This window comes from Schistocerca cancellata, chromosome 5 (genome assembly GCF_023864275.1).
Source record: "Schistocerca cancellata isolate TAMUIC-IGC-003103 chromosome 5, iqSchCanc2.1, whole genome shotgun sequence".
Taxonomy (NCBI): Eukaryota; Metazoa; Arthropoda; class Insecta; order Orthoptera; family Acrididae; genus Schistocerca; species Schistocerca cancellata.
The window spans coordinates 493,259,122-493,286,120 of record NC_064630.1 but is presented as its reverse complement, the minus strand read 5'-3'; the positions used below and the strand labels follow the sequence as shown (position 1 = coordinate 493,286,120).

Below are 26,999 nucleotides of genomic sequence, written 5' to 3'. Positions count from 1 at the left end.
GTCTGACGGTAGTGGTTGTGTTATGCCGCACTTGGTCCTAAGCAATCTTGCGGCTGTCATTATTCCATTGAGTATTTTATCAATTTGACAATCATGTTATACCTTTACATTTTAGTTTTTATTCCTGTAATATTCCTGTTTGATGAGAGCACTTTTTGCTTAGAGTTTTTAACCATGGTGTGATTACATGTAAGTACATTCTATTTGTACATAAATTATGGAAGTAATCCTATGAAGTGTATTTTATTTCAAGCCATGTCATTATATTTTTTAAGTATTCCATGTAATTTTTCTATTCTCATGAAGATTGCCCTAGTGCAATCAAAATCGTGGTCAAGTGACAAAAATTTTGTGCAACCGATGTGGCTGTATATACATCCTGTAATTGAATAGCATACTGTCGCTGGATCACCGCCAATCAAAATGGTTAGAATTTTAAAATGAATCCTTTCTGTAAATACGTTTGCAGTTAGGGAAGATAAAGGACCTCCCATAGCCACACTGATTGTTTGTTCAAAAACCTTGGCAGCACAAAGAGGGGAACAAAAGTGTTGCACGACAATGTAAAACTAGAAGAGGAAAACATTTACTCCCTCTTTATGTAATAAAGCTGATTTCGGCAACTGATCTTTGACCTAACCACATCATTTATGCCATTCACTTTATTTTTGCCTCACTTCCCCCCAATTACCTCACTGTTCCTGAATGACGCCATCCTACCCGTTCTCGCCAACACTATCTCCTTTTTCCCTCACCCTAATGAAGGAAACTTTGTCGACCCTCTGTAGTGGAAATGTGGGCGTAGATGTTGCATTCACTCTGACTGTCAGAACATGTTTGCCAAGTTTCTTCTTATTAAGTGCCAATGCTGGTTCTCAAACCTCTCTGAGATTATAGCTGCAGTCCTGACTGATGAGACTGTCCCTGATGCATATTTTCATGGTTTCAAAAACAAACCTATCCAGTATTTGGAAGTGTCTGCTACTGTATGTTCATATTCCACTGCATGAGTCTCAGGCAAATACTGGACTGCAACCGCTGACTTGTTGGTATACATATGTCAAATGTGCAACTGGTGTTCTCAGTATTGCTCTTCAATGATGCACACTGTTTGCCCAATATATATCTTGCCATGTTGGTATAGTATCCAATATACGCCGGCCATCTGTAAACCGAGGTCATCTTTCATGCTCCTCAATAATATTCATGTTTTACTGGGCAAACAAAAAACAGTTCTCACTTAGTGATTTTTCAGTATGTACCACATTTCCCATGCACAGTTTCATGGTAAGGTACTGGCTGCTTCTTTCTCAGTGATTTTGCCCATCTCCACAGGTTGTAGTGAAATGGACAGGTGCAGAGTGAACATTATTTACCATTTCAAGCAATGTTTTTTTTTTTTTCTGCACACAGTATCCAGAGAAGACATTCTGCATCAGAGATGAGGTGCATCCTGCGTGCTACAGTTCGTATAGAGGTGTGCAGGTAAGAAGGTGGATGATGGAGTGATGCAAAGTAGCAAGGGACAGTGTGCCATGTGATGCTCCAGCCAAATGCATCATTTCACTGTTTCAGTCTGCTTCATGCAGTGGCTGAATGTAGTTTGAACATGTAGGGGTGGTCTCTTCTCCGGAGTATGTGGCTATATTGATTGCAAAGTGTTTGTTATGGCTGATGGATGAAAAAAGCCAAGTGTTACACAAACAAGCAAGAGTTTTAATGTTCTGCAAGTATAACTTCTTCAAAAGAGAGTCTGAAGCACACGACTGATCACTGAATTGTGCTTGCCCCAATGTTTCCAACAGTCAGGAGAGAACAGCTGAGGTATGTGGTGTGGGATTGAGAAGTGCGCATCGTGTCTCCAACAAAACGAATGTGTGTACCATGTTGAGTGGGTCAGCATCTTTTAAACAGCCACAGAAATGACACAATTGTAAGAAGTATTCAATCCAGATTAGTTTTCTATGTCCTACAACATTTAAAATGTATTCAAGAGATGAATACACACAGCAGGCAATTTAGCTTTGGTAACAAAAGAGAACTTTTATTAAAGGATATTGGCTTTTGATACCATAAGATGTATGATGGGAGAAAATTTCTTATAGAGAGAAGTAATATTGTGGCTATAAGGACTGTATTTTTAAAAGTAATACAGTTGTTTCGAGACAGAAGGGCATTTTACATTTATTATTTCCATGAAATGAATGTGACCAAAGCCATGCAATGTCAATGTGCTGGAAAATGATGGATGGGCTTGGTGATCTTAAATTTCCAGTAAGGACCCGTAGTCATGTTATTATTGTACATGCAGGATCAGTGGACACAGAGTTTATTCCTGAGAGTAAACTAATAGTTAACCACAATGAGATGACATACAGTTTATTTAAACAATAGTTTACAAAACAATTATTGCCATATCTTCATCCAAGTTCAGATAATTGTAATGACAATGCCAGTGACCATGCAGTGCAACTGAACAAAGTCCCTACCACCCTAAGTGGAAATCTGATACAGTCACTTTGTTATTGAGCAATAGCATGGCTCACAATCCGTCATGAATCAGAGTTAACTGATTCTGCTTGTCAATGCCATGTGCCAGCCTATTGTACCTATGAGACGGGTGAGATTACTAAACAGCAAGGGCATCAAGCAATTAGATTTCCACCATACCACTGCTATTACAATCCCATCAAGATAACATGGGCACAATTAAAAGCTTACATCGTAGAGATGAATATGAATAATACTTTTAAAATTGAAGAGTCCTGTGCATGAAGCAATAGAGATCACCACAATTTTCGCATGGGAAAAGTGTGTAAGGTATGCAGAAAAATTGCAAGCTGAAGACTATCAACAAGAGACTGTATTATGGAGCCTTTCATAATAAACCTTCACAAGTCAGATTTATCACAGTCAGACAGTGAAGATGATGGCTTCAACTTATTGTCCTGCACTTGGTAAAAAGTCCTAAATTCATCATTACTTTGTGTCTGTGTGGCTCTTGATTCCAAGATCGTATTAAATATTATTAACAGCTATGAGTCCCTCTCTAAAATAGTGATTATGCAATTTTATATTTTATTTGTATAGAGGCAAGTAGTGATCGCCAGATACTATCATACAGCATACATGAAAATAATTTCTCACATCTCACAAAACTGGTCTTTTTTGGGTTCCATACCTCAATTGGTAAAAACAGAACCATTATCGGATCACTTTTTTGTCTGCCTGTCTTGTCTTTCTGACTGTAAAAACTCTCTTCTAATGAACAGGTAGACGTATAGAGTTGAAATTTACCTCACATACTGAGGCCTATGAAAATTTCGCAGTTAAAGCAAAGAGGAAAAAAAAACATATAATTATATCACATGAAAAATATATTTTTCTTGTGATTTCTTATCAGAGTTCAAACTTGAAATTAAAAAATTCTTGGACGTCCTGGAATCCATGGGACTGATATCTTCGTATCTATGTTGATAACAGGGAAAAATCGTCGGGATTCCCAGAATGTATGAACATAATTAAGTCTGTGTGGAACCATCAGCACTTGAGACCTTCTTCCATCCGACAATATTATTATTCACTTTTGAATACATCGTGGGAGCAGACAGTGATCAATGTTATTACTAAAACTTACTATTAAAATCAGTCTTGATCACAAATTTATTTATACTGGTAACCTTCATACACTGGTTCCTGTTTGTTACCAGTAATGTTTTAAAATTGTCCTTGCAATGCCTCATTTACTCTTAAGCTGTCTGTAATTCGATTACTTTCTGCTAAATAAATTTGTGATCAAGACTGATTTTAATAGTAACTATTAATATTATTATTACTACTATTAATGATTTGACAAACTGAGCAATTACAAGACTGTTTACATAAGTAGTTCATAAGATTGACTTGAATATATTAAGTGCAAGTATTGATGAACAGGTAGCATTGTTTCAATGAACAATAATGTCACTGTTGAGAAACGCAAAGTATTTCATTCATATTTTCACTCATATATATTTCAGTTCCCTTGCTCAGTTCTACATATATTCTTTACACGAGTGCCTGGTTCGGCTGCTCCAGGTATACTTCGCTAGAGAGCGCAGTTTTTGTAGAGACAAGTTCCTATTAAAATTCATTCTCATTGCTGACATATTTGCTAGAACACAAATTTTCACTTTTGCAATCAAGATCATTTCAATATCTGCCAGTTTTGTTGCTGCCTGATCATTCTGAAATGGTGGCAGACAATCGTGATGTCTACAATATCAACAGCATATTTTCATTTATATGGCTATGATAATAGAATTCCTTTCTACATAAGTTAATCTATGCAAGAAGTAAATGTCCATGGCAATATAAATGAAGAATTTACTGACAATTTGTCAAACACTTCCATATGGTTTCTACTACAAGGTGAAGAGGGAGCTTGTTAACTTAGGAAACCACTCATGCTATTTCATCTCAATAAGATGAATCACATACAAGAATGAAAAACACGTCATTTTTGTTGTCGCACAGATCAGTAGATCAGTAAATCAAAAATAGTTTGAAACAGTTTGGAATCCATGAAAATAGCAAGACAAACTGCTCACAATGTCTGGCTGATACGTTAAATTAAAATGAAAGTAAAATATTCCTTACTAGGCGCACAGCATATCCATTAGAATAGCGAAACTTTGATGACTAACAATATTGCTAGGTGCAGGTGAGCACTAGTGCCCAGCCAGCTGACAAAGCAGTACTGGCAACATAAAAAGGGCAAATTGGCAACATTTCAAGCACTTCCCCCCTCTGTCTGCGCAGAACACTTCACCCACCTGCCTTTCCATGTGCACCCCACTATAGTACATCATTCCTCTGCGCATGTCAGTGCCTGCTTTGTGTGTGTGCAAGTACAGGTCACTATGTGTTTTCTTCTGTTACACACTGTGGCCCAGGGTCCATCAGCTTGTCTCTTGACCGTGTCATCAAGGAATGGTAGTCGTCTTTCTTCTTCCTCAGTCTCCTTAGTCAATTTGACTTTGGGATGAATGGAGTCCAGACATGCGAGGGAGTCATGTAGCTTGTCCCTTCCATGCTGTCAGATGATGAATGTGTCATCTACACAATGGAAAAAGCACATGAGCTTCCATTTGGATAACTTCTGAGCTTTTCCCTAGAAGTGCTCCATCTATAAATTCACAATCTCAGGCAAGAGGATGTTGCCCACTGAGACTTCCGCTTTTTGTTCACAGTGTTGTCCATTACATAAAAAATGTGTCGAGTTCAGGACCTACCTGAAAAAGTTGTTCTTCCTGACAAATTTTTGGTCAATAAGTGAATGATGTCAAAACTCACCAGAATAACTGGGTCCTTCAGCCTGAAATTGTTGAGACATTTAAAAAATCCACATAACTGCGGACATGATGGGGACATTTCCCCCACATAAGAGGCTAGTATGTCTTTCAGAAACTTTGCTTGCAAATGTGTAGAAGACCTGATGATGTCGACAACTGAGTATGGAAGAACCCCGTCTCTGTGGACCTTGGGGACTCCATGAAGTCCTGGCAGTACAGGTCCTTGTTGTGACAATTTCTTGATGTCTCCCTCTGGTCAATCTGAGCCCTTGAGAAGTACCCTAGTTTTGTTTCCCACTTTCTTGGTGGAGGTCAGCATTGATCTCCCTGTATGAGTCATCATCTAGCAGGCTCTGCATCTTCGCAATGTAGTCCTTGCGGGAGAGAACAACAGTGGCATTGCCTTTTTCAGCAGGTAATATGACAATCTCAGGGCACACTCTCAGGTCACGAATGGCCGCCCTCTCTCTGCTGGTAATGTTTGACTTGGTAGGCCTAGTTATCATCAGAGCATAACACAATTCGCAATGTACCTGCTTCAGGCTTTAGTCGTGCTGCAACTTGCTCAACTGTTTTGATGACGCCCACAACCCATGTGAACTTAGGGACTGGAGCAAAGTTGAGTCCCCTACCCAGAACTGAAGTTGCATGGTCACTCAGCTGCATCTCAGCCAGAATGATGACAGACTTGCAGAGGGCTTCCAGTGACGGTTTATTAACAAGATGTAAAAATTTCTATGTTTGATGTCCTGTAGCCCTCCTACGTGTGGATCAGTGCAACCCAGGTAACACCATCAATTCAGTCCCAGCTCCAGGAATTAAAGTGAGCGTAAGTTTAAATAGTTCCTGGGAGTTAGCCTCACAGCTCCAGCAGATAAATTGTATCCTCTCATGTACTAAGGCATGGCTGGCCCACTTCTCGATTCTCCTGGCTGCTGCTGAATCGAAGTGATGGGTGACCTTAGTGAACTTTGGCACAACATCTCTTCTGAAATGTAAGAGAACTTGGCAAACAGCACCTCCAGTGGTGCAGCTAGGCAAATTTATTGATGCAGCGATACATTTCCTCCTTGTAAAGGTATGTGATATGATTCATCAAATTCACGGTGTATCTGTTGACTGAACAGTCCACAATGCACAAACTTCCTAATACTGCGACGCTGTCATTAGAGGCGTTGAAGTATGCACCGTGGGACAATGTCACCATCCAGGGCTTCAGCTATAGTCTCTGCAAAGTCTGTTAATCTGTGCTGCATCTAATGAAGCAGGCACTGAGCAAACACAACATTTCGACTGCCCGCTCTATCACAACTGAGGCACCCTTCAAGGTGTCACCAGCCATAAATGCCGATGTGATCACCTCCTCTGCCACCAACACGTGCGCCCTCGGGTGCAACTGCTTATCGGACAGCCGACAGGAAAAGGGAGTATAAATCTGCTGTCTGCATGCAGGTAGTCAATTTGTCAATGCATCTGACGGTGGAGACATGTCTGATTGCTGAAACATTGTGCTCGTTGGACATTACGAACCAGTAGCACACTTTGAACTCTTTGATTAACAAATACGTCTGTAGAACTGAAGAATCATAACCAGAAATTGTTATGATGTAATATGTTTTCGGAAGATTTTTAGAAGAGTCCATGTGATGCCACTAAAGCTGAATCTGCATGAGATGACAATATGCCTGCTAAAGAGGTGCACATGGTAAAAACACACCCAAAGAACTATCCTTTGATACTGCAAACTATGGCTACAACAGAAACAGATAATAAATGCACTCATCACACTAATAAACTCTTTACATTATGATTAGAGAATAAGAACAAAGGAAAAAGGAAATCAGAAAATAATCTTACACGTCTCATGATGGCAATTGCTTCCAACGATAGGAACCTGGGATATCTCACTTCATCATTCACAATTGAATCAAAAACTTCTTCTTCATCATCTCCTGGGAATGGAGACTGTAAGAGAAAACAATATAAAAAACACTGTGTCCTACTGTGGTCTTGTGTGCCACAATCACATATAATATACACAACAGAAGGTAAAACACAGGGTACAATTTTTCAGACATATGAAATGTAAGAAAATTAAATGATTTGAATATTTTATTTACTTTGTTCAAACATCGCAGAGACATGAGTAATATATAAAGAAACAAATAAATTATTTGATACTGAAAAATACATTGCAGATTTCTTAGTGTTTCTCAAACTTTAATTTAAATAAAATGTGAGGCAAGAAAATACAGCTAAATTTTGTAAATAAGTTACAACACAAGAATGCAGTGTAGTAGATAGCAATCTGACATGCAATGTCCATTTTTCTGTTACATTTCATGCATTTTTTTCATTCTTTCATCAAGTTAAGATGTGTGAACTTCTGTTACAGAAATCATCTGATGTCTCCACTACCGCATAAAGCCTCTGTGGTGTCGGCTGTATGTAAAGCATTATTAATGAACTTGGGAAAACATTGCAGCAAAAAGATTGATAAATAGGAGAACTTTTGTCAATGGACTTTTTGAGAAAAAGAGAGAGAGAGAGAGAGAGAGAGAGAGAGAGAGAGAGAGAGAGAGAGAGCGCACGTGTTTCTCAAAGCCAATGGTCAACCACATCAAATGCTATTTGCGGGCATACTTGTTAAAGATTGTATTAGTTATTCCTGGCACTAAAATCCAACATATGGCAAATTCCCAAAATAATTTCTTACCTCTGGCATTATGTACACAAAATGTTTGTATTTTTTTACATATGTGTAATCTAAAAAATTGTAATATCTGAAACTTCCTGGCAGATTAAAAGTGTGTGCTGGACCAGGACTGGAACATTTGGCTTTGCATGCAAATGCTGTACTAAGTCACCCAAGCAAGATTCACAACCTGTTTCTGGTTTACGTCCACCAGTAATTCACCATGTGGCCACAAATAAGGACAGGGAAAAATGTGATGAAGCTGTAAAAGATCTTGGACCATCTCTGTCAAGTAACAACAAATCAGGCATCGAATCATTCCCTAAACTACAAGCCTACAAACGATATCTATCAGAAATCAAAATAAAAGATTTTTCAAAAGAACTAGAAAAACAAAGGTGGGATGAAGTGTATAAGGAAACCAATGTGACTATGAAATTCTCTAAATTCTCCACATTGTTTAAATTGAACATTGAAAAGGCATTTCCAAAAGTATGCATGTCTGTATCAACATCTCACAAAAACAGACGGACAACAGAATGTATTAAGAAGTCCTCCTAAACACTTAAACACCTCAGTTCCATGAAAAAGATTCGTAATGATCCAGAATTCTTAAATTTCTATCATAGATACAAAACTATCTATAGGCAGGTGCTGATTGCTGCAAAAAAGTTATTTAATGACAAAATAATATATAATGCAGAGAATAAAAGCAAATCAGTCTGGGATGTTATAAAAAAGGAAATGGGGAGAGGCAAACAAACGCAGAATAACATACTGCTACGGGAGCGGAATAAGGTAATAAATGATCAACAGCACTTAGCAAACTATGTAAAAGTGCATTTTTCAAGTATTGCAGAGAAATTACAGCGAAAATTCCCCCAAACAAACATAACACCTGTAAATACTGTTGCACTAAATACAATGGTGTTACTTCCAACCACAGAGAATGAAGTCAATGAAAATGTTCAAAAACTAAAAAATAAGAAGTCACTAGGCTTAGATGAAGTACCAATGTGTGTACTGAAACAATGCATAGGGATTATACTAGGCCACTTAACAAATATAATAAATGAATCCTTCACTTCAGGGACATTTCCAGAGCAGTTAAAACAGGCAAGAGTTGTACCTTTGCTTAAGAAAGGTAATGGAGAAGACATAGAAAATTACTGGCCCATTTCCCTGCTGTCATCATTCTCAAAAATAATACAAGCAATTTTGAAAGACAGATTAATGAATTACCTGAATAAATACAATCTTTTAAGTGAATCACAGTTTGGTTTCTGAAGTGGCCAAAATACAGAGTCAGCCATAGTAGAATTCACAAAAGTTGTACTTGATGCTCTTGATAAAGATGAGTGTGTCACAGGCATATTTTTGGATCTTTCTATGGCGTTTGATACTGTCAACAACAAGATTCTATTAAATAAATTAGAAGCATTAGGAATAAGAGGGGTAGCTAATGACAGGTTTCCATCATACCTAACAGATAGGGCACAAAGAGTAGAGATAACACATACTTCATATACATCCAAACATTTAGTAAAACACTTATCAGAACCAAAATACATTAATATAGGGGTTCCGCAAGGTACCAAATTAGGACCAATAATGTTCCTGACATACATCAATGACTTTCCCAGTAGTGTTACTCATGGTGAGAAAATTCTCTTCGCTGATGACAACAACATTATAGTCACTGAAAAAACAAGAGAACTCCTTGCCGAGAAAGCAAATGAAATTCTCAAGGAAGTTTATGATTGGTCAATAAGCAATAAAGTGACATTGAACATAAAGAAAACTAATGCCAAGAATTTCAGTTTGAAGAGGAAAAATGACAATGTTGAATTAAACGTAGATGGCACCTCTATAGACTGTGTAACAAATGCAAAATTTCTAGGAATGAATATTGATTCTCAGTTGAAGTGGTGTGAACACACAAAGGTACTTGCAAACAGAATATCATCAGCATGTTATGCCCTTAGAATCCTATCAGTGTGTAACATGCAGTGACTTTTAGTTACATATTATTCATATGTACACTCAATTCTTAGCTATGGGCATTCTTTTTTGGGGAACAAATGCACAAGATATGAACACAATTTTCAAACTCCAGAAAAGAGCCATAAAAATAATAACCAAAAATACTAGTCAATCTCATTGTAAAGATCTGTTCAAAACACTGGGGATTTTAACTGCTCCATGTGAATACATTGACCAGTCAGTTGTACACATCAAAAATGACATTGGTAATTACTGCACGAACAGCTCTGACTATGACCGTGCAACAAGAGATAGACTCAACTTACATTTACCAAGAAAACATACACATAAAACTCGAAACAGCATTTTCTACCAAGGAATAAAACTGTACAGTAAATTACCAAAACAGATTACAGAAATTGCAAAAATACACTTATTTAAAAAGGCAGCTAAAAAGTACCTGATATGCAATACATTTTATACATTGAAGGATTACTTAGCTAAAACAGAGTGGGGGTGTGATAAAAAATATTATACAAATAATAATAATAATAATAATGATTATAAAATAACCAACTTTCCATATAACACCTTCACTTTATGTTTTTTCTCTTCTTTTTTCCTTTCTAGAAATGCTTACCCCCAAGCTACGCATAGCAGTGTGTGTGTGTGAAACAATGTGTGTATAGTGTGTGCATTACATTAATTAATAAGCTATTTGTAAAAAAAAGTATTTTATACCAGGAGTAAATCTAATGATTGTCTCTAACTAGAAGTCTGTAAATATATGTGTATACGAATTAGTGATATGAATATAATAGAGAGAAACATTCCACGTGGGAAAAATATATCTAAAAACAAAGATGATGTGACTTACCAAACGAAAGCGCTGGCATGTTGATAGACACACAAACAAACACAAACATACACACAAAATTCAAGCTTTTGCAACCAACGGTTGCTTCATCAGGAAAGAGGGAAGGAGAGGGAAAGACGACAGGATGTGGGTTTTAAGGGAGAGGATAAGGAGTCATTCCAATTCCGGGAGCGGAAAGACTTCCCTTAGGGGGAAAAAAGGACAGGTATACACTCGCGCGCAATGCCAAGGTAATGATTGTACAGTGCAAGGAGATGTTATGTTTTATTATTGTAATGTTTGAGTTTAATAAAGCTTTTGTTTCAATGACAACTTCTGTGTTTCAATGTTGGCAACACTTCCATTGCGCTCCAGTGTCGAGCGCTTGGCATTGCGCCAAGCGCGGCAGCTGTGGGAGGAAGGCGTATGGTGTATTTTGAAGAGAATAGTCGAGGGTCGTAAGGTTCATGTTAATGTGAAAGGTAGGCCTTCAATGGAAATTGAGCATCGCGGACTTGTTATTTTTGTTAGTAATGAAGATAGAATATGGGATGAGGCTTTGGTAGCTAGATTGCATAAAATTCGGGCTGATTGTCATTATACTCATTGTTTGTTAAACGGTTGCATTAAGGAGGAGGTATTATCGGAGTCCGAGGATGAAGTACAGGAGCCGTGTATCGAATAATCGTCGTCGGATGATGACGCGGAAGAAAGTCCGCCATTACGCAGGCCATTATGGTATGGTGTGATGGGTTTTGTAGCCAGATTTTCTTTGGCCATGCGTGTAGGCAACCCGCAATAGCCCCCCCCTCCCGCCCCACGCCTTCCTCCCACAGCTGCCGCGCTTGGCACAATGCCAAGCGCTCGACACTGGAGCGCAATGGAAGTGTTGCCAACATTGAAACACAGAAGTTGTCATTGAAACAAAAGCTTTATTAAACTCAAACATTACAATAATAAAACATAACATCTCCTTGCACTGTACAATCATTACCTAGAGAACCACCACTTTTACACCATACAAAAACATGTTCTGAACTCTCAATTTTACGACTAACACGGCTCCTTAATACTAAAGGTTCATCACTTGAAAGGTAACTTCCTCCATATGATGAATTTGACTGATGAACAATGTTGAATGTCTTCCAGGCTTTTGTTTCAATGACTACTTCTGTGTTTCAATGTTGGCAACACTTCCATTGCGCTCCAGTGTCGAGCGCTTGGCATTGCGCCAAGCGCGGCAGCTGTGGGAGGAAGGCGTGGGGCGGGAGGGGGGGCTATTGCGGGTTGCCTACACTTTTACACCATACAAAAACATGTTCTGAACTCTAAATTTCACGACAAACACGGCTCCTTAATACTAAAGGTTCATCACTTGAAAGGTAACTTCCTCCATATGATGAATTTGACTGATGAACAATGTTGACTGTCTTCCAGGCAATGACATCTCTTGTTGGAAAAGAATCCAACGAACTCTTCTTGGCATCACTGCTATGAACAAAAGCAATAGTAATCCAACCATTACCAGTTCCTTGTACAGACATGGCCAAAGAAAATCTGGCTACAAAACCCATCCATCTGTGCGCTCCTTGAAATATAGAAGCCTCGTCGGTTGACTTTGGTGAAAGATTGACACTCTTACAAACTTTAAAGACAGATGGCCTAACTCTCCTCCTCCTAACGTAACGTCGATAAGTCATTGTGCGCCTGCTCGTGCTGCTGCACTGACGTCATACGGCACGCGCAAGCTACCTTTCAAGTGATGAACCTTTAGTATTAAGGAGCCGTGTTTGTCGTAAAATTGAGAGTTCAGAACATGTTTTTGTATGGTGTAAAAGTGGTGGTTCTCTAGGTAATGATTGTACAGTGCAAGGAGATGTTATGTTTTATTATTGTAATGTTTGAGTTTAATAAAGCTTTTGTTTCAATGACTACTTCTGTGTTTCAATGTTGGCAACACTTCAATTGCGCTCCAGTGTCGAGCGCTTGGCATTGCGCCAAGCGCGGCAGCTGTGGGAGGAAGGCGTGGGGCGGGAGGGGGGGCTATTGTGGGTTGCCTACACGCAGCTGGCCGGCCGGCCCCCCACTCCCACCCGCCCCTACCTCCCCTCCCGCGACAGCACTCGGCACAAAGCCAAGCCTGTCCGGCAAATCTGCGCCGCAGCTGCTATGACCTTGGGACAACGGAAACGACGGCGACGGCGCAAACACGCAGTTAAACTTACCACAGTCACCATTAGGATGAGGATTTGCAGCACAACAATAAGGACTGTAACCAACATACAGTACAGGCCACAATCCATGATGATCACTCATTATGCCTTACACAAATAATAATTTTAATATTGCTAATTTCACTTCGTCTACAAAGCCGTTTCAAAAGCCTCTCACCTCTGCTAACTTTATACTTCCACTCTGCAACAACGTCTCCTCCAACAACAACCCTACTGTTATCAGCCAAATCACCTAAACAAACAGTAGTAGTTGTAGTAGTAGTAGTAGTAGTAGTAGTAGTAAGACAGATGGCCTAACTCTCCTCCTCCTAACGTAACGTCGATAAGTCATCGTGCGGCTGCTCGTGCTGCTGCATCTCCGCGGCTGGCGACAAGTTAAAACTAGTACGCCAGCCGCGTGTAGGCAACCCGCAATAGCCCCCCCATCCCGCCCCACGCCTTCCTCCCACAGCTGCCGCGCTTGGCGCAATGTCAAGCGCTCGACACCGGAGCGCAATGGAAGTGTTGCCAACATTGAAACACAGAAGTAGTCATTGAAACAAAAGCTTTCTTAAACTCAAACATTACAATAATCACTTGAAAGGTAACTTCCTCCATATGATGAATTTGACTGATGAACAATGTTAAATGTCTTCCAGGCAATGACATCTCTTGTTGGAAAAGCCCCCAAGGTCGAGCCACGCCCCGATGACGTCAGCAAACTTGATTCTCCGTGGCTGGTGACAAGTTAAAATTAATACGCCAGCCACGTGTAGGCAACCCGCAATAGCCCCCCCCCTCCCGCCCCACGCCTTCCTCCCACAGCTGCCGCGCTTGGCGCAATGCCAAGCGCTCGACACTGGAGCGCAATGGAAGTGTTGCCAACATTGAAACACAGAAGTAGTCATTGAAACAAAAGCTTTATTAAACTCAAACATCACAATAATAAAATATAACATCTCCTTGCACTGTACAATCATTACCTAGAGAACCACCACTTTTACACCATACAAAAACATGTTCTGAACTCTCAATTTTACGACAAACACGGCTCCTTAATACTAAAGGTTCATCACTTGAAAGGTAGCTTGCGCGTGCCGTATGACGTCAGTGCAGCAGCACGAGCAGGCGCACAATGACTTATCGACGTTACGTTAGGAGGAGGAGAGTTAGGCCATCTGTCTTTAAAGTTTGTAAGAGTGTCAATCTTTCACCAAAGTCAACCGACGAGGCTTCTATATTTCAAGGAGCGCACAGATGGATGGGTTTTGTAGCCAGATTTTCTTTGGCCATGTCTGTACAAGGAACTGGTAATGGTTGGATTACTATTGCTTTTGTTCATAGCAGTGATGCCAAGAAGAGTTCGTTGGATTCTTTTCCAACAAGAGATGTCATTGCCTGGAAGACATTCAACATTGTTCATCAGTCAAATTCATCATATGGAGGAAGTTACCTTTCAAGTGATGAACCTTTAGTATTAAGGAGCCGTGTTTGTCGTGAAATTTAGAGTTCAGAACATGTTTTTGTATGGTGTAAAAGTGGTGGTTCTCTAGGTAATGATTGTACAGCGCGCACGCGCGCGCCCACACACACACACACACACACACACACACACACACACATATCCATCTGCACATATACAGACACAAGCAGACATTTGTAAAGGCAAAGAGGTTGGGCAGAGATGTCAGTCGAGGCGGAAGTACAGAGGCAAAGATGTTGTTGAATGACAGGTGATGTACGAGGGGCGGCAACTTGAAATTAGCAGAGGTTGAAGCCTGGTGGGTAACGGGAAGAGAGAATACATTAAAGGGCAAGTTCCCATCTCCGGAGTTCTGATAGGTTGGTGTCATTGGGAAGTATCCAGATAACCCGGATGGTGTAACACTGTGCCAAGATGTGCTGGCCGTGCACCAAGGCATGTTTAGCCACAGGGTGATCCTCATTACCAACAAACACTGTCTGCCTGTGTCCGTTCATGCGAATGGACAATTTGTTGCTGGTGATTCCCACATAGAAGGCTTCACAGTGTAGGCATGTCAGTTGGTAAATCACTTGGTTGGTTTCACACGTGGCTCTTCCTCTGATCATGTACACCTTCTGGGTTACAGGACTGGAATAGACGGTGGTGGGAGGGTGCATGGGACAGGTTTTACACAAACGGCGGTTACCAGGGTTGGATCCAGAGGGTAGGGAAGGTGGTTTGGGGATTTCATAGGGATGAACCAAGAGGTTACAAAGGTTAGGTGGATGGCGGAAAGACACTCTTGGTGGAGTGGGGAGGATTTCATGAAGGATGGATCTCATTTCAGGGCAGGTTTTGAGGAAGTCGTATCCCTGCTGGAGAGCCACATTCAGAGTATGATCCAGTCCCTGAAAGTATACTATCACAAGCGGGGCACTTTTGGGGTGGTTCTGTGGGAGGTTCTGGGTTTGAGGGGATGAGGAAGTGGCTATGGTTATTTGCTTCTGTACCAGGTCGGGAGGGTAGTTGCGGGATGCGAAAGCTGTCTTCAGGTTAATGGTGTAATGGTTCAGGGATTCAGGATTGGAGCAGATTCGTTTGCCACAGGTATACACTTTCATGTATCCCTACAGCTTAGGTCTTCGTGGCAAACGAATCTGCTCCAGCACAGTAACAAGCACTATGTCAGTTGACTGCTCTATGGAAGTATTTCTGGTGAACTGTAATAGTAAATCAACTATGAAGCACAACATCTCTCACATAATGTCTGTCACTGGAGTTCAATGAACATCTCCATGGCTCTTCCACACTTCATAAATAAACGTGCAATGAAACACACTGCTCTTCTTTGGACTGTGTCTGTTTTCTCTATCAATCGTTTCTTGTATGTGTCCTACACTAAGGAGCAAAATTTAAGTATTGGTCAAAAGAGGGTTTTGTAAGGTACCTCCTTCATAAGTGGCCAAGATTCTTCTGGAGATTCACACAGTCTGCTATCTGCCTTTCTTGCAATTAAGTTTTCTGGTTTAAATCACTCAGCACAGCTTTTCCCCAAAATGCAAAGGTTGTGACTGCTTTCAGTGACTCTTCGGAAATGTGTTAGTAAACCATAATGGCTCCTATGAACTACTTATGCACAATACATTACATTTGTTTACGTTACGGGTCAATGGGGGCAAATCCCTGCAATGTGTTAAAAATTAATAACTTACACTTTATTCTCATCTTAAAATGGCCAGAAGTGTCATTTAAACAAAAGTGTATAAACTTATATAATTTCTCCTGTTGGAAACATGCTTATATCTGTGTCATTGTAACTTCAACAATAATACTTTGCTGTCAAACATACCTCACCAACAAGCATTTCAAAAATTAATACTCCAAGTCCCCACCAGTCCACAGCACGAGTGTAAGATGTCTCCGTTAATACTTCAGGAGCAAGAAATTCGGGGGTACCACAAAATGTTCCAGTCCGATCTCCATATGCCATACCTTCCTTACATAATCCAAAATCAGCAATTTTTACATAACCTTCTGTATCCAGCAATAAATTATCCAGTTTCAGGTCTCTGAAACATAGGCAAAGTTAAATACTGATATAGTCTTGAAATGCAAACTGCAGCATAATTCAGTAATAATGTTTCCCAGAATTATACTCTTTATTAATTGCTGCCAAACATACCTGTATATTATTTTGCTTTCATGAAGATACTGCAGTCCAAGAACAACGCAAGCTGCATAAAACACTGCTCGAGGCTCAGTGAAAACATCCGCATGTATATGCATCATTAAGTCTCCACCAGCGGCATACTCCATTACAAAGCACACATGAGCCTTTTAACAAGAACAGATATTTAGTTCAGTAACATACTTACTCGGAAATACTGTAAGTGATATGAATATGAAACAATCAAGAGAATATAAATTGATGTAGATGATTCCACAGCAATCAATGGCATGCCACGATGCAAGAGGCAGACGCGAGGAAGTGAAACACATAGCATATGATAATCCTTGAGGCACATAACAATGTCGTACCCATATTTAAAACTCCCTATAATGCAGTAAAAATTTGAGCAGATTAACACAGTGTCTACAGAAGAAGGAGTATTAAGTATGTAAATATTGGTAAATTAAGATCAGCAGGGAAAGAACATACTCCTTTATAGGAGCAAGCCAATATAAAAAAAAACCAAAAGGGTAAAAAGAGTGGAGTTTCATGGACACATCAGTATACCATTTCAGCTTTGTCACTGATGGTTATGCAGGTGAAAAGTGAAAATAGGGTGTGAGGGGTGTGGTGGGAAGGGACTTGTTCAGGTTTTCTTTCACTCACTCTACGACTTTCTCTAAGCTTAAAGAAGGCTTTCGTACATCACTGAAACTGATGTCACATGTGTGTCTGGTATGGCAAGAAATTCATCACAATGACATTCAGAAGCTGTTTGTTTCCCTGACAAAAAAAATACAAGAGTGTATTATGTGATGCCTCCTACTACTGCCTATTCGCACTTCCACAAACAGCAAAAGTGTAATGTCCTTTCTCTAAGCCCAGCCAGTATTCTTCACCTTGTTGAATATGTGGAAGTGAGCGACACAACACTATCTGTCCTTGAAGTCAATATTACACAGAAAACCTACAGGTTGACAACTCAGCTACAGGGATGACCAACAAATGTTACCTTGTTACATATCTACAAGGGCTATTCAAAAAGTATTCAATTTTATTTTTTATTATAGAAACCAAGAATAGCTTCAGAGCACATGCATTCTATATGTCTGAAGGCATATGCCTGATTTTTTCATGACTACGTAAACAACCCATCACTGGCTAGCCATTGGTGAGTGAACACTTATAAGTGGTAGTTGTCAGACTTTGACTTGTTGGCAAAATGACAGAAAAAGTGAAATAATGTTATTGCATTAAATTTTATTTTAATCCTGGCAATTCTCAAGTTGAAACAATTCACAAGATTCGACAAGTGTTTGGGGATGGAGCAACTGGTACCACACAGATAAAGAAGAAGTACAACTGTTTCAAAGATGGCCACTCATCAGTGAAGAGGGAAACATGTTCAGGTAGGACCACAATATCTGAAAATGAGGTTGTTGTTGTTGTTGAACAAATAAGGGATCTGGTGATGCAGGAAAGACAAATCACGGTCTGAGTACTCACACACAAGGTTAAATTTAGTATTCGACCCATTCATTCCATTTTAACAGAATGTATGCACCTCAGGACAATCTCAGCAAAATAGTAGCAAAGCTGCTAACAACTGAGCAAAAGCAACTTTGTTCAGAGAATGCAAAGGACATGTTGGATACTGCCAAAAGTAATCCTAACTTCCTTTACAGTGATCACTGGTGATGAGTGCCTGGCTTATGAGTACAGCTCACAAAGAATCATCACAATAGAAGCATCCATCATCCTTGAGACCCCAAAAAGGGAGGCATGTCCGCAGTAAAGTGAAAGTCATGCTGACGACCTTTTTTGCCTCAAATGGCATAGTCCATCACAAGTGCGCCCCAGAAAGTACTAATGTCAAAAGGAGTACTACCAGGAGGTTCTGGATCACCTTTGTGAAACCATGAGATATAAATGGCCAGACTTATGGGGAGCAGGCAGTTGGCACCTTCACCAAAAGTATCATTCTCAATTAATTCAGAGTTTTTTGGTCAAACACAAATGGCTGTGGTTTGTTGGCCTCCCTATTCCCCCTTATCTAGCACCAAGTGAGTTCTGACTTTTCCCTAAACTAAAAAGATTCTGAAACGGATCAGATTTCAGAATAGGGAAGACATTATGCAGACTTAGAAGAAGCAGCTCCACACCATAACAAAAGAGGCTTTCCACCGATTCTTCCAGCAATGGCGGTAATGTTAAGATAAGTATGTAGAAGCTGAAGGGAACTACTTTGAATGTGACTAGTGTCAAATAATTCTCTCTGAATAAATATTTATTATATATATATTTTTGGACAGCCCTTGAATGTATTTTATCTACAGCAAATAACACATTTTATTTACAGAAAAGCTTTTGTGACTTCTTCGTATAAGTTTATAATACAGTCATCATCACTTTTGCGTAACATTTGAATTAATAATTTCTCTTCAACATGTTTGCAACATAATCTGGAAAACTGACATACTGCATCTCATTTGTGTCAGCGCAGTACCGAACGTTTAGTCTGGCTGTGATTTTCTGCCACCATTTCTGTGCTATCAAATGTACATACTCACATACTGCAAACATACTGATTAGCAATAATCTGAGTGGTACACATCAAATACAATTCTACTGGAATGTGTCTAGCCCTGTGCCTGTAAACAACTGGTGGCAATTAAATTAATGCTGCAAAATTATCTGTACTTGCACAAACAGGCAATTTTGTGACACTGTGCCATAAAACAAGTGTTATGCCACACTCTCTGAAAGAAACACACCTGTTATCCCAAATCCACGCATGAAGACAACTAAATGACTTCAGTTTTGAGCTAATTGTTTGAGGAAACTATTGGGATGTTACAGTTACAGTGAATGCTACCATGGTAATGGCATTTTGAATGAGTGAATGGAAGAAATTACAACACTGCGAAAGAAAAAGAATTATGAGAGCATAATATAAACAAAATTAAAACAACGGAATTCAGATTAGCATAATTTTGGTCAATTATCTACTGACTGCAGTAAAGGTTTATTGTTGAAGTATCCCCCAATTAATTTATTACATTTGCTTTGATGGGTACTATGAGAGAGCAATTCAAATATAGTTCTTTGTTTCTATATCCAGCACCCATTTAAGTAACACTATTATCCTCCATTCTAACAACAGAATATGATAAATGAATTAATTAAATGATCAAAAAGAATGGGACTCAAAACAAGCTAGAATGATTTTAAAAAATTCTGAATAAAAATGTTGTTAAATTTTCTGAACAAGTTGAAGAATGTACGTTTTTTTCATATTTTTGAGAAAAGGAAAAAAAGGACTCTACGTACACCCCATCCTCCAAAAATGAAATAATATCAATAATTACTAACATTTATGCAAAACTTTCAGTTGTCTCTCAAGCCCCATCTTCCCTGTGAAATATTTTTTAGTTCAATGACTGATTATTTGAATTTCAATACTTACTTCTGTTTGAAAGCAAGCAAAAAGGTTCACCAAAAAGGGATGTCGTATTGTGTTTGCTACTTCAAAGATTCTTTTTTCTGAAAGAAGAGATTCTACTTCATCTCTGGCAATGATGTCACCTTTTTTCAAAGCTTTGATTGCAAAATATTCTCCTGTGTTACGATACTGTGCCAGGATAACCTGAAAAAAAAAAAAATAGAAAAAAATTGAAAACAAACTGTAGAGTGTGAGAAATGATGAACAATATAGGACAGTTCTATTTCAATGAACTGTGAAAGCAATGTACCGTACATAATAGTGTTTAAGAACCACCCTCCTACAAGGTACATGACATACTTACATCTACATCCATTCTCTACAAACCACTGTGAAGAGCATACTAGTTATTTGGGCTTCTTCCTCTGTCTAATTTTATGTTTGTGAGCAATATGAAGGGGAGCAATGGGTAGGGGTTGTAGTATATTCCTAGATTTATTATGTTGTGACCTCCTTTGCAGACATTCAATATTCCGTGTTAGTCCTATCAGGTACAGGTACCACACACTTTAGCAATATTCTACAATAGGTCACGTAATCAATCTACTTTGCTGATTGATTGCATTACCCTAGATATTCTGCCAATAAATTGGTCTACCACCTGCCGTACTTATGACTGACCATATATTTCATATCTCTACAAACTTTTACACCCTGATATTTGTATGAGCTGACCAATTGCAATTATCCCTCATATGTCATAGGACATTAAATATTTCCCATTTTGTAGAGTGCAAAATTTTATATTTCTGAACATTTAAAACAAGTTGTCGATCTCTACATTTCTTTAAAATACTATCAACATCCTACTGAATATTTTTTACCTTTTCCAGACAGCAGTTCATTATAGATAAATGCATCATCGACAAAAAGTCTGAGGTTATTATTAATATCGTCTGTAAGATCATTTATGTACATCATGAAAAGTGTGTCCCAACATACTTCTCTAGAGCACACCTCAACTTACTTCTACATCTATTGATGACTTTCCAGCATCCTCCCTACCACGAAATTTTGAATCCAGTCACAAATTTCACTTTATACTTCATACGCTCATACTTTCGATAGTAAGTGGAGCTGTAGTACAATGACAAATGCCTTTTGGAAGTAAAGAAATACTGCATCTGCTCAACGGCCCTGATCCATAGTTTTCAGGATGTCATGAGAGAAAAACATGAGTTGGGTTTTGTAGGACTGATGTTTTCACAATTCAAGCTGGTTGGCATGGAGGAAGTCATTCTGTTTGCAATACTCCACCACATTTGAGTTCATAAAACATTCTAAGATTCTACAACAAATAGATGCCAAGGATATCAGACGGTAGTTGTGTAGATTGCTCCTGCCACCCTTCTTGCAGACTTGTGTGACTTATGGTTTCTTAAAACATGGGCCACAGCTTTTTATCATGGTTAAGAAAGGAACTAACTCTGCTGTAAATCCGGCAGGGATTCCACCTGGCTCTGGAGCTTTGTTCAATTTTAACGACTTCCGTTGTTTGTCAATTCTACTGGCACTAATATCAACTTCATTCATTTTGCAATGGTGTGAGAATTTAAGTGGTAGAATATTCCTGGATTTTCCCCTCATAAAAGAAACATTTGAAAACAGAATTCAGCATTTCTTCTTTTGCTTTGTTGCCTTCAGTTTCAGTTCCTGACTCATCCACAACTATTTGGACACTGACTATGGTGTCACTAACAGTTTTCATGCATGACTAGAATTTCTTTGGACTTTCTCAAAATAACTATCAAATGCAAGGTCAGTTATGGTTTTAAACTTGTGCCATATCTTTTCTACATACTCCTGCCCAGAGGTTAATGTTTCAAGTTCATAATTCAGATATGGCCTTACTGCCTCTTTATCTAATTTGTTGACCACGCAAATCTTTCTACTTGGTTTAGTTGCCATTTTTACTTTAGTTACCAAGGTTGCTATAACTGTCTCATGGTCACTGAGACCAGTTTGAATGTAGGGAAAAAAGAGAGAGAGAGAGAGAGAGAGAGAGAGAGAGAGAGAGAGGGTTCAAATGGCTCTGAGCACTATGGGACTTAACATCTTAGGTCATCAGTCCCCTAGAACTTAGAACTACTTAAACCTAACTAACCTAAGGACATCACACACATCCATGCCCGAGGCAGGATTCGAACCTGCGACCATAGCAGCCCCGCGGTTCTGGACTGCAGCACCTAGAACCGCACGGCCACTGCGGCTGGCTGTAGTCATCCTCACAGAGGTTAGGTCTATTTGCTGTCATCAGGCCCAACATATTTCTGTTATGGGTGGGCTAGCAAACAATCTGTTCTACAGCTACATGACTATTCTGCAATTCACAATTAAGTGCCCAGCAGAGGTTCCAGGTAGTTTTAAAGGAATGAATTTAGTAATATTTTAATTCTTGTCACACTTACAAAACTGTAATTATCCTAACTGATAGTTGGATGACTGAAATCTCCACACATGTATACAATGAAACTATTCAGTTTAGCTTCATTTCTGAAAGAAAGCCATAGTCCTTCATTAAAAATAAACAAAACATAAACAAAATTTTCAGGAAAAAGACCTAACTGATTTCAATCTTTGAAAAACCACAGGATATACAACACATATTCCACTTATTAGTTGTCACCTCACAATCCATAACATGCTCTTTGTTTTCATGTGCCTATATTAATAATTTTGTGTTTAGAGAAATGTAAAACACTATTTTGCTAGCAAAGAACTGTGAAGACTACAACCAAACAATAAAGGCAGTAGTTGGGCATATTATCACAAACCACCAAAAATCTAAGACAGTGGTCAGAATTTCTACCAAAAAGAATTTAATTTAAATAAGTTACCAAAACTTAAAATTGAAGATGGCTTCTCTGTATGAAAGAGGATTTAGTCAAAATTTTACAAATTCGCAAAACTAATTTTAAAAACAGTTTGCATTTACAGGTAATTTTGACAAGCTCTGATTTTCATTAAACTCAAATGTTCACGTCTTCAGTGTTTACATGTTATTTATTGACTAATAGTTAATGTACTGACATATTCAATAACAAATACAGCTAAAAATCACCTAAAAGTTGTAACAATACCAATGAAAATACTATATACACCCTGCATTAAATTGTGAACTGAAATAAAAACGGTACCTTCCCAAAGTGGCCGCGTCCAAGTACACTAAGGAGGCGGAAATTTTCTATAGACATTCCAGTGAACTGTGAATGACGACGGGATTCATAGGCGCTGTCTCTGTACTCTAATGTTCGTGCCATTGGTCTTCTCACAACATCTGGTTGCTCGTAGGGTACCTGTGAATGGTATCAGTTACACAATTCACATATTTGCAAACTATATATTGGAAGAACTAAACTTCTGGTGTCTATAACAATTCAACTGAAATTATGTGAATTTTTTTTTATCTTAATATGATTCACTATTAGTAGTTACAGCACACTGGACAGAAATATGAGCAAGTGGAGTGGAATGTAAACAGGGACAGATGGGACTGACAAATTACAGATCTGAAGGTACAAGAATCTTGCGGAATTTTGAAAAAAGAAACAAAAAAATGAAATTTCAATGACACATTTGGAGCTGAAAGAGCCTGATGTTGCTGTTTTTACTACAATGCGGCCATAAATACATCTGTAAATGTCACTGAATGTTTAGTGGACATTAAGTGAGATTTAATGTGTTTCTTATGGCTACATGTACTACATCATTCAGATGTTCACAACCGTTTCTTATTTATTTAAATTTGTATATATGAAAGACAGTAACTTTGTTCTTCCCTTTTCAAAGTCACTGTGTGCCAATACAGAAGCCTTTTAACTTAAAACTGGAACTTCCAGATTCTTATTTTTTAAATTACTATTTATGAAAGAGCACACAAAGTTACACTTAAAGAATCTTTGAAATGAAATTACAACTGAGTAAAGATAGAAAAAATTTTACAGCAACTGACAGCTGGCTGACACATAAAAACAAATGCCAGTTAATCTACCAAGCAAAATAAGGAAAGACATTGGAAAACTGAGGAGTTAATGGCCAATTAGTAACAAGGTCATTAGAGGTACAGCATGTGTCCAGACTGCACAAGGGAATGGAAGGAAATCAACCATGTCCTTTCCAATATCAGTCATCTGTCTTAAGCAGTTTAAGGAATCCATGACAAACTAACTGACAATCACATGGTGATCTGAACATCACTCTTCTTAAATGCAAGTCCAGTTCCAGTATCTCTACAGCACCTAATTTGTTCAAGGAGTGGGCATTTGACAAACAAAATTTGATCAAGAATGAATGTAGGACAAAATGGGAATTCAACTAACAATAAAAGAAACAAACAATCTTTGGCAGGTTGGGGTTGGGGGAGAGGGTAATAGGAGGTGGGGGGGGGGGGGGCGGCAAAGGAAAACAAGGATGAGAGAGAGGGCAGTTTTGTCTAATCATGTCCTACAATGTTGTGATTGTTCTCTCTTCATTCAGATCTTGATAACTTTGCTGCTTAATCCTTAAAATTTCAGTTGACTCTGGTCTTTTCTCCCTTCCACTAGCCAAAAATAATCCCTAGTTCGTAAGCAACTGTTGCTACTAGATTTTGTTGCTGTGTATTCCACCTTCATTGCTTTAAAATATATGTACAGACATTTAAAACATCTTTGGATGAATTTATTTTTAAAGACAATGGTATCAAATGAAAATTCAACCAAAAAAACTGATAAATTATGTGAGAGAATTGTTCGTCAATTCTTGCCTTCAGAAGGAAAAAATGTGCAGTGCTGCCAATAGACACAGATAATAGTGATACACTCTCTAGCTTTCAAAACTAACAGTTCCTTCCTTGGGGATGAGAAAGGGATTGGTTGTGGAAGTATAAAAGATAGAGCAGGTCAATCAGTCTCAGGACGAGAGGGACCGACATGTAGTGAGGACAACAGTAGTCAAATATTTACAGTATTTACCCGAGTATGAGATGAACCTGCATATAAAACGACTCTGCTTCTCTCTTTCTTTTTCTTCTTTTTTTTTTTAAAAAAAAATTATCTAACAAAACTATGAACTTTTATTGACATAAAGTCTCTGCCTGAAAAGTTAACATTACACTTGTTTTAAACTTATGTCATTTATTCACTGTCTACATTTTGATAATATAAGGAGAAATGAAATAAACAAAAAGCATTGTTTACATTAATTTTTATCTTCACTGCCTTTTTTTTATTCAGCCCATCGTCTGTGGTATCATTGTTTTTAATCTTCATCATCATCCAGTCAGGACAGCTGTAAATATTATATATTTGGTTTCATAAATATTTATTTATTTATTCTGAATATATTTCGATTTCTGATGTTGTGGTTACAAGGAGACCCGAGAACACAATTGTTTTCTTTCCTGAACACACAGAGGATTTCACTTCTATATTGACCTGATTATCTTACCAATGTCTCTTGCTTTCAAACTTCTGCCCACTATCTCACTGGCTGTGCAGAACCAGCAGCTGACATACCCTATATTGTTCCCACCTTACCTCATGGTGAGTGTCGACAACTTTGCTACATGAAATACAGAAGTATGCCACTGGCCTCAAACTAGACTTCTAGCATCTCCTGCAGAAATGTATTCTACTGTTTAGTATTTGTCCAATTTTAACGGCAGTTAGATTCCGAACGTATGGATTCTGGAAAACTCCAGTTTAAACATGGTAGAAGCCAAAGTATGCAGTACACATTCCCATGATTGGTAGCATGATAAAATTTGCTGCTTGTTCACCACTCCACAATCATCAGAGATCTCAGCCAAGCTGAGCAAGAGGGAGGCATGGACAGTAATATCTTCTAGGTGCAGGTCACATGTAAAAACAGCAACTAAAACATCAATAAAAGATCGCAATCATGATTCAGTCCAATTCTTGAACTTTTGCTTGTCCCACGATCTAGTGACATCTGTTGGTACTACCTCCACAACAGGTCTTTCCACTGTAATTTATTCTTGCAATAACAATTGCAGAGTGATTTATTTCATTTTTTATACATTTAATTTTGGATTAATTTTGTTTCTCTTTTCATCTTAATTGTCACCACCTTGTTCGAAAAGCTGGTGATGTTTCTCTGCAGTATTTTAATACCTGTGCTAATCTGCTGAACAGCAACCCAATTTTTCATTTGCAACCCACTTAGTAAATCATTACTGTTTCTCATAAACAAATAAAATACTGAGTTGGGTTTGGCGTCAAGCCATGGTTTTTGAGGGGCAATATTTTCACCTTCGAATGTTACCTGTACTTCAAAAGCAGCATAAATGTATGTATATGGTATCCATACATATGAGAGAACTTTTATTACAAATCTGTTCAAATACAACAAAAGTTTTTAAGTCAATGGAATTTAATGCTAAAGTATTTCCTCCAATGGTTCACAAAATTGTCAATTTTTAACCGGAGCATTATACTGTCGTAGTGCCTAGTTCACAGTTTCTCGTGTATTCCTTGCACTAGCACCTCAAGTCAAATATCACACAATTCAGTAAGGTCAATACCATATCGAGCGCTGCAACATACTGGGAAATCTCAAGCCTATTTAAATGAAAATTCTCTTCCAAATTCTTCAAAATAAATTTATTCAAAACCTCAACAGCCCAAGTTACATCTCTAAATATATGATGACCTCTACATTAATCCATTAAACAATGTAAAAACACTGACCTCGGCAACAATCGTTTGATCTGCGAATATGATATGACCTAATAGTTTTCAAACTACTTATTTGGGAAAAAAGACCGTCTTATAATCAGGTAC

The 26,999-nt window shown here is 38.5% G+C and overlaps 1 protein-coding gene across 3 annotated transcripts in view; it reads right to left on the bottom strand.

Moving 5' to 3' along the window:
* LOC126187703 (serine/threonine-protein kinase N) overlaps window positions 1–26,999 on the bottom strand; it is a 347,916-nt gene that overhangs the window by 22,203 nt on the left and 298,714 nt on the right. For all 3 annotated transcript variants that reach the window (XM_049928946.1, XM_049928945.1, XM_049928947.1), the window contains 5 exons: window positions 23,355–23,513; window positions 20,182–20,361; window positions 16,728–16,879; window positions 16,395–16,614; window positions 7,191–7,298 (listed from right to left, as the gene is read on the bottom strand). In XM_049928946.1, coding sequence (XP_049784903.1) covers window positions 7,191–7,298; window positions 16,395–16,614; window positions 16,728–16,879; window positions 20,182–20,361; window positions 23,355–23,513 — 819 coding nt within the window. The remainder of the gene's footprint in view (window positions 1–7,190; window positions 7,299–16,394; window positions 16,615–16,727; window positions 16,880–20,181; window positions 20,362–23,354; window positions 23,514–26,999) is intronic.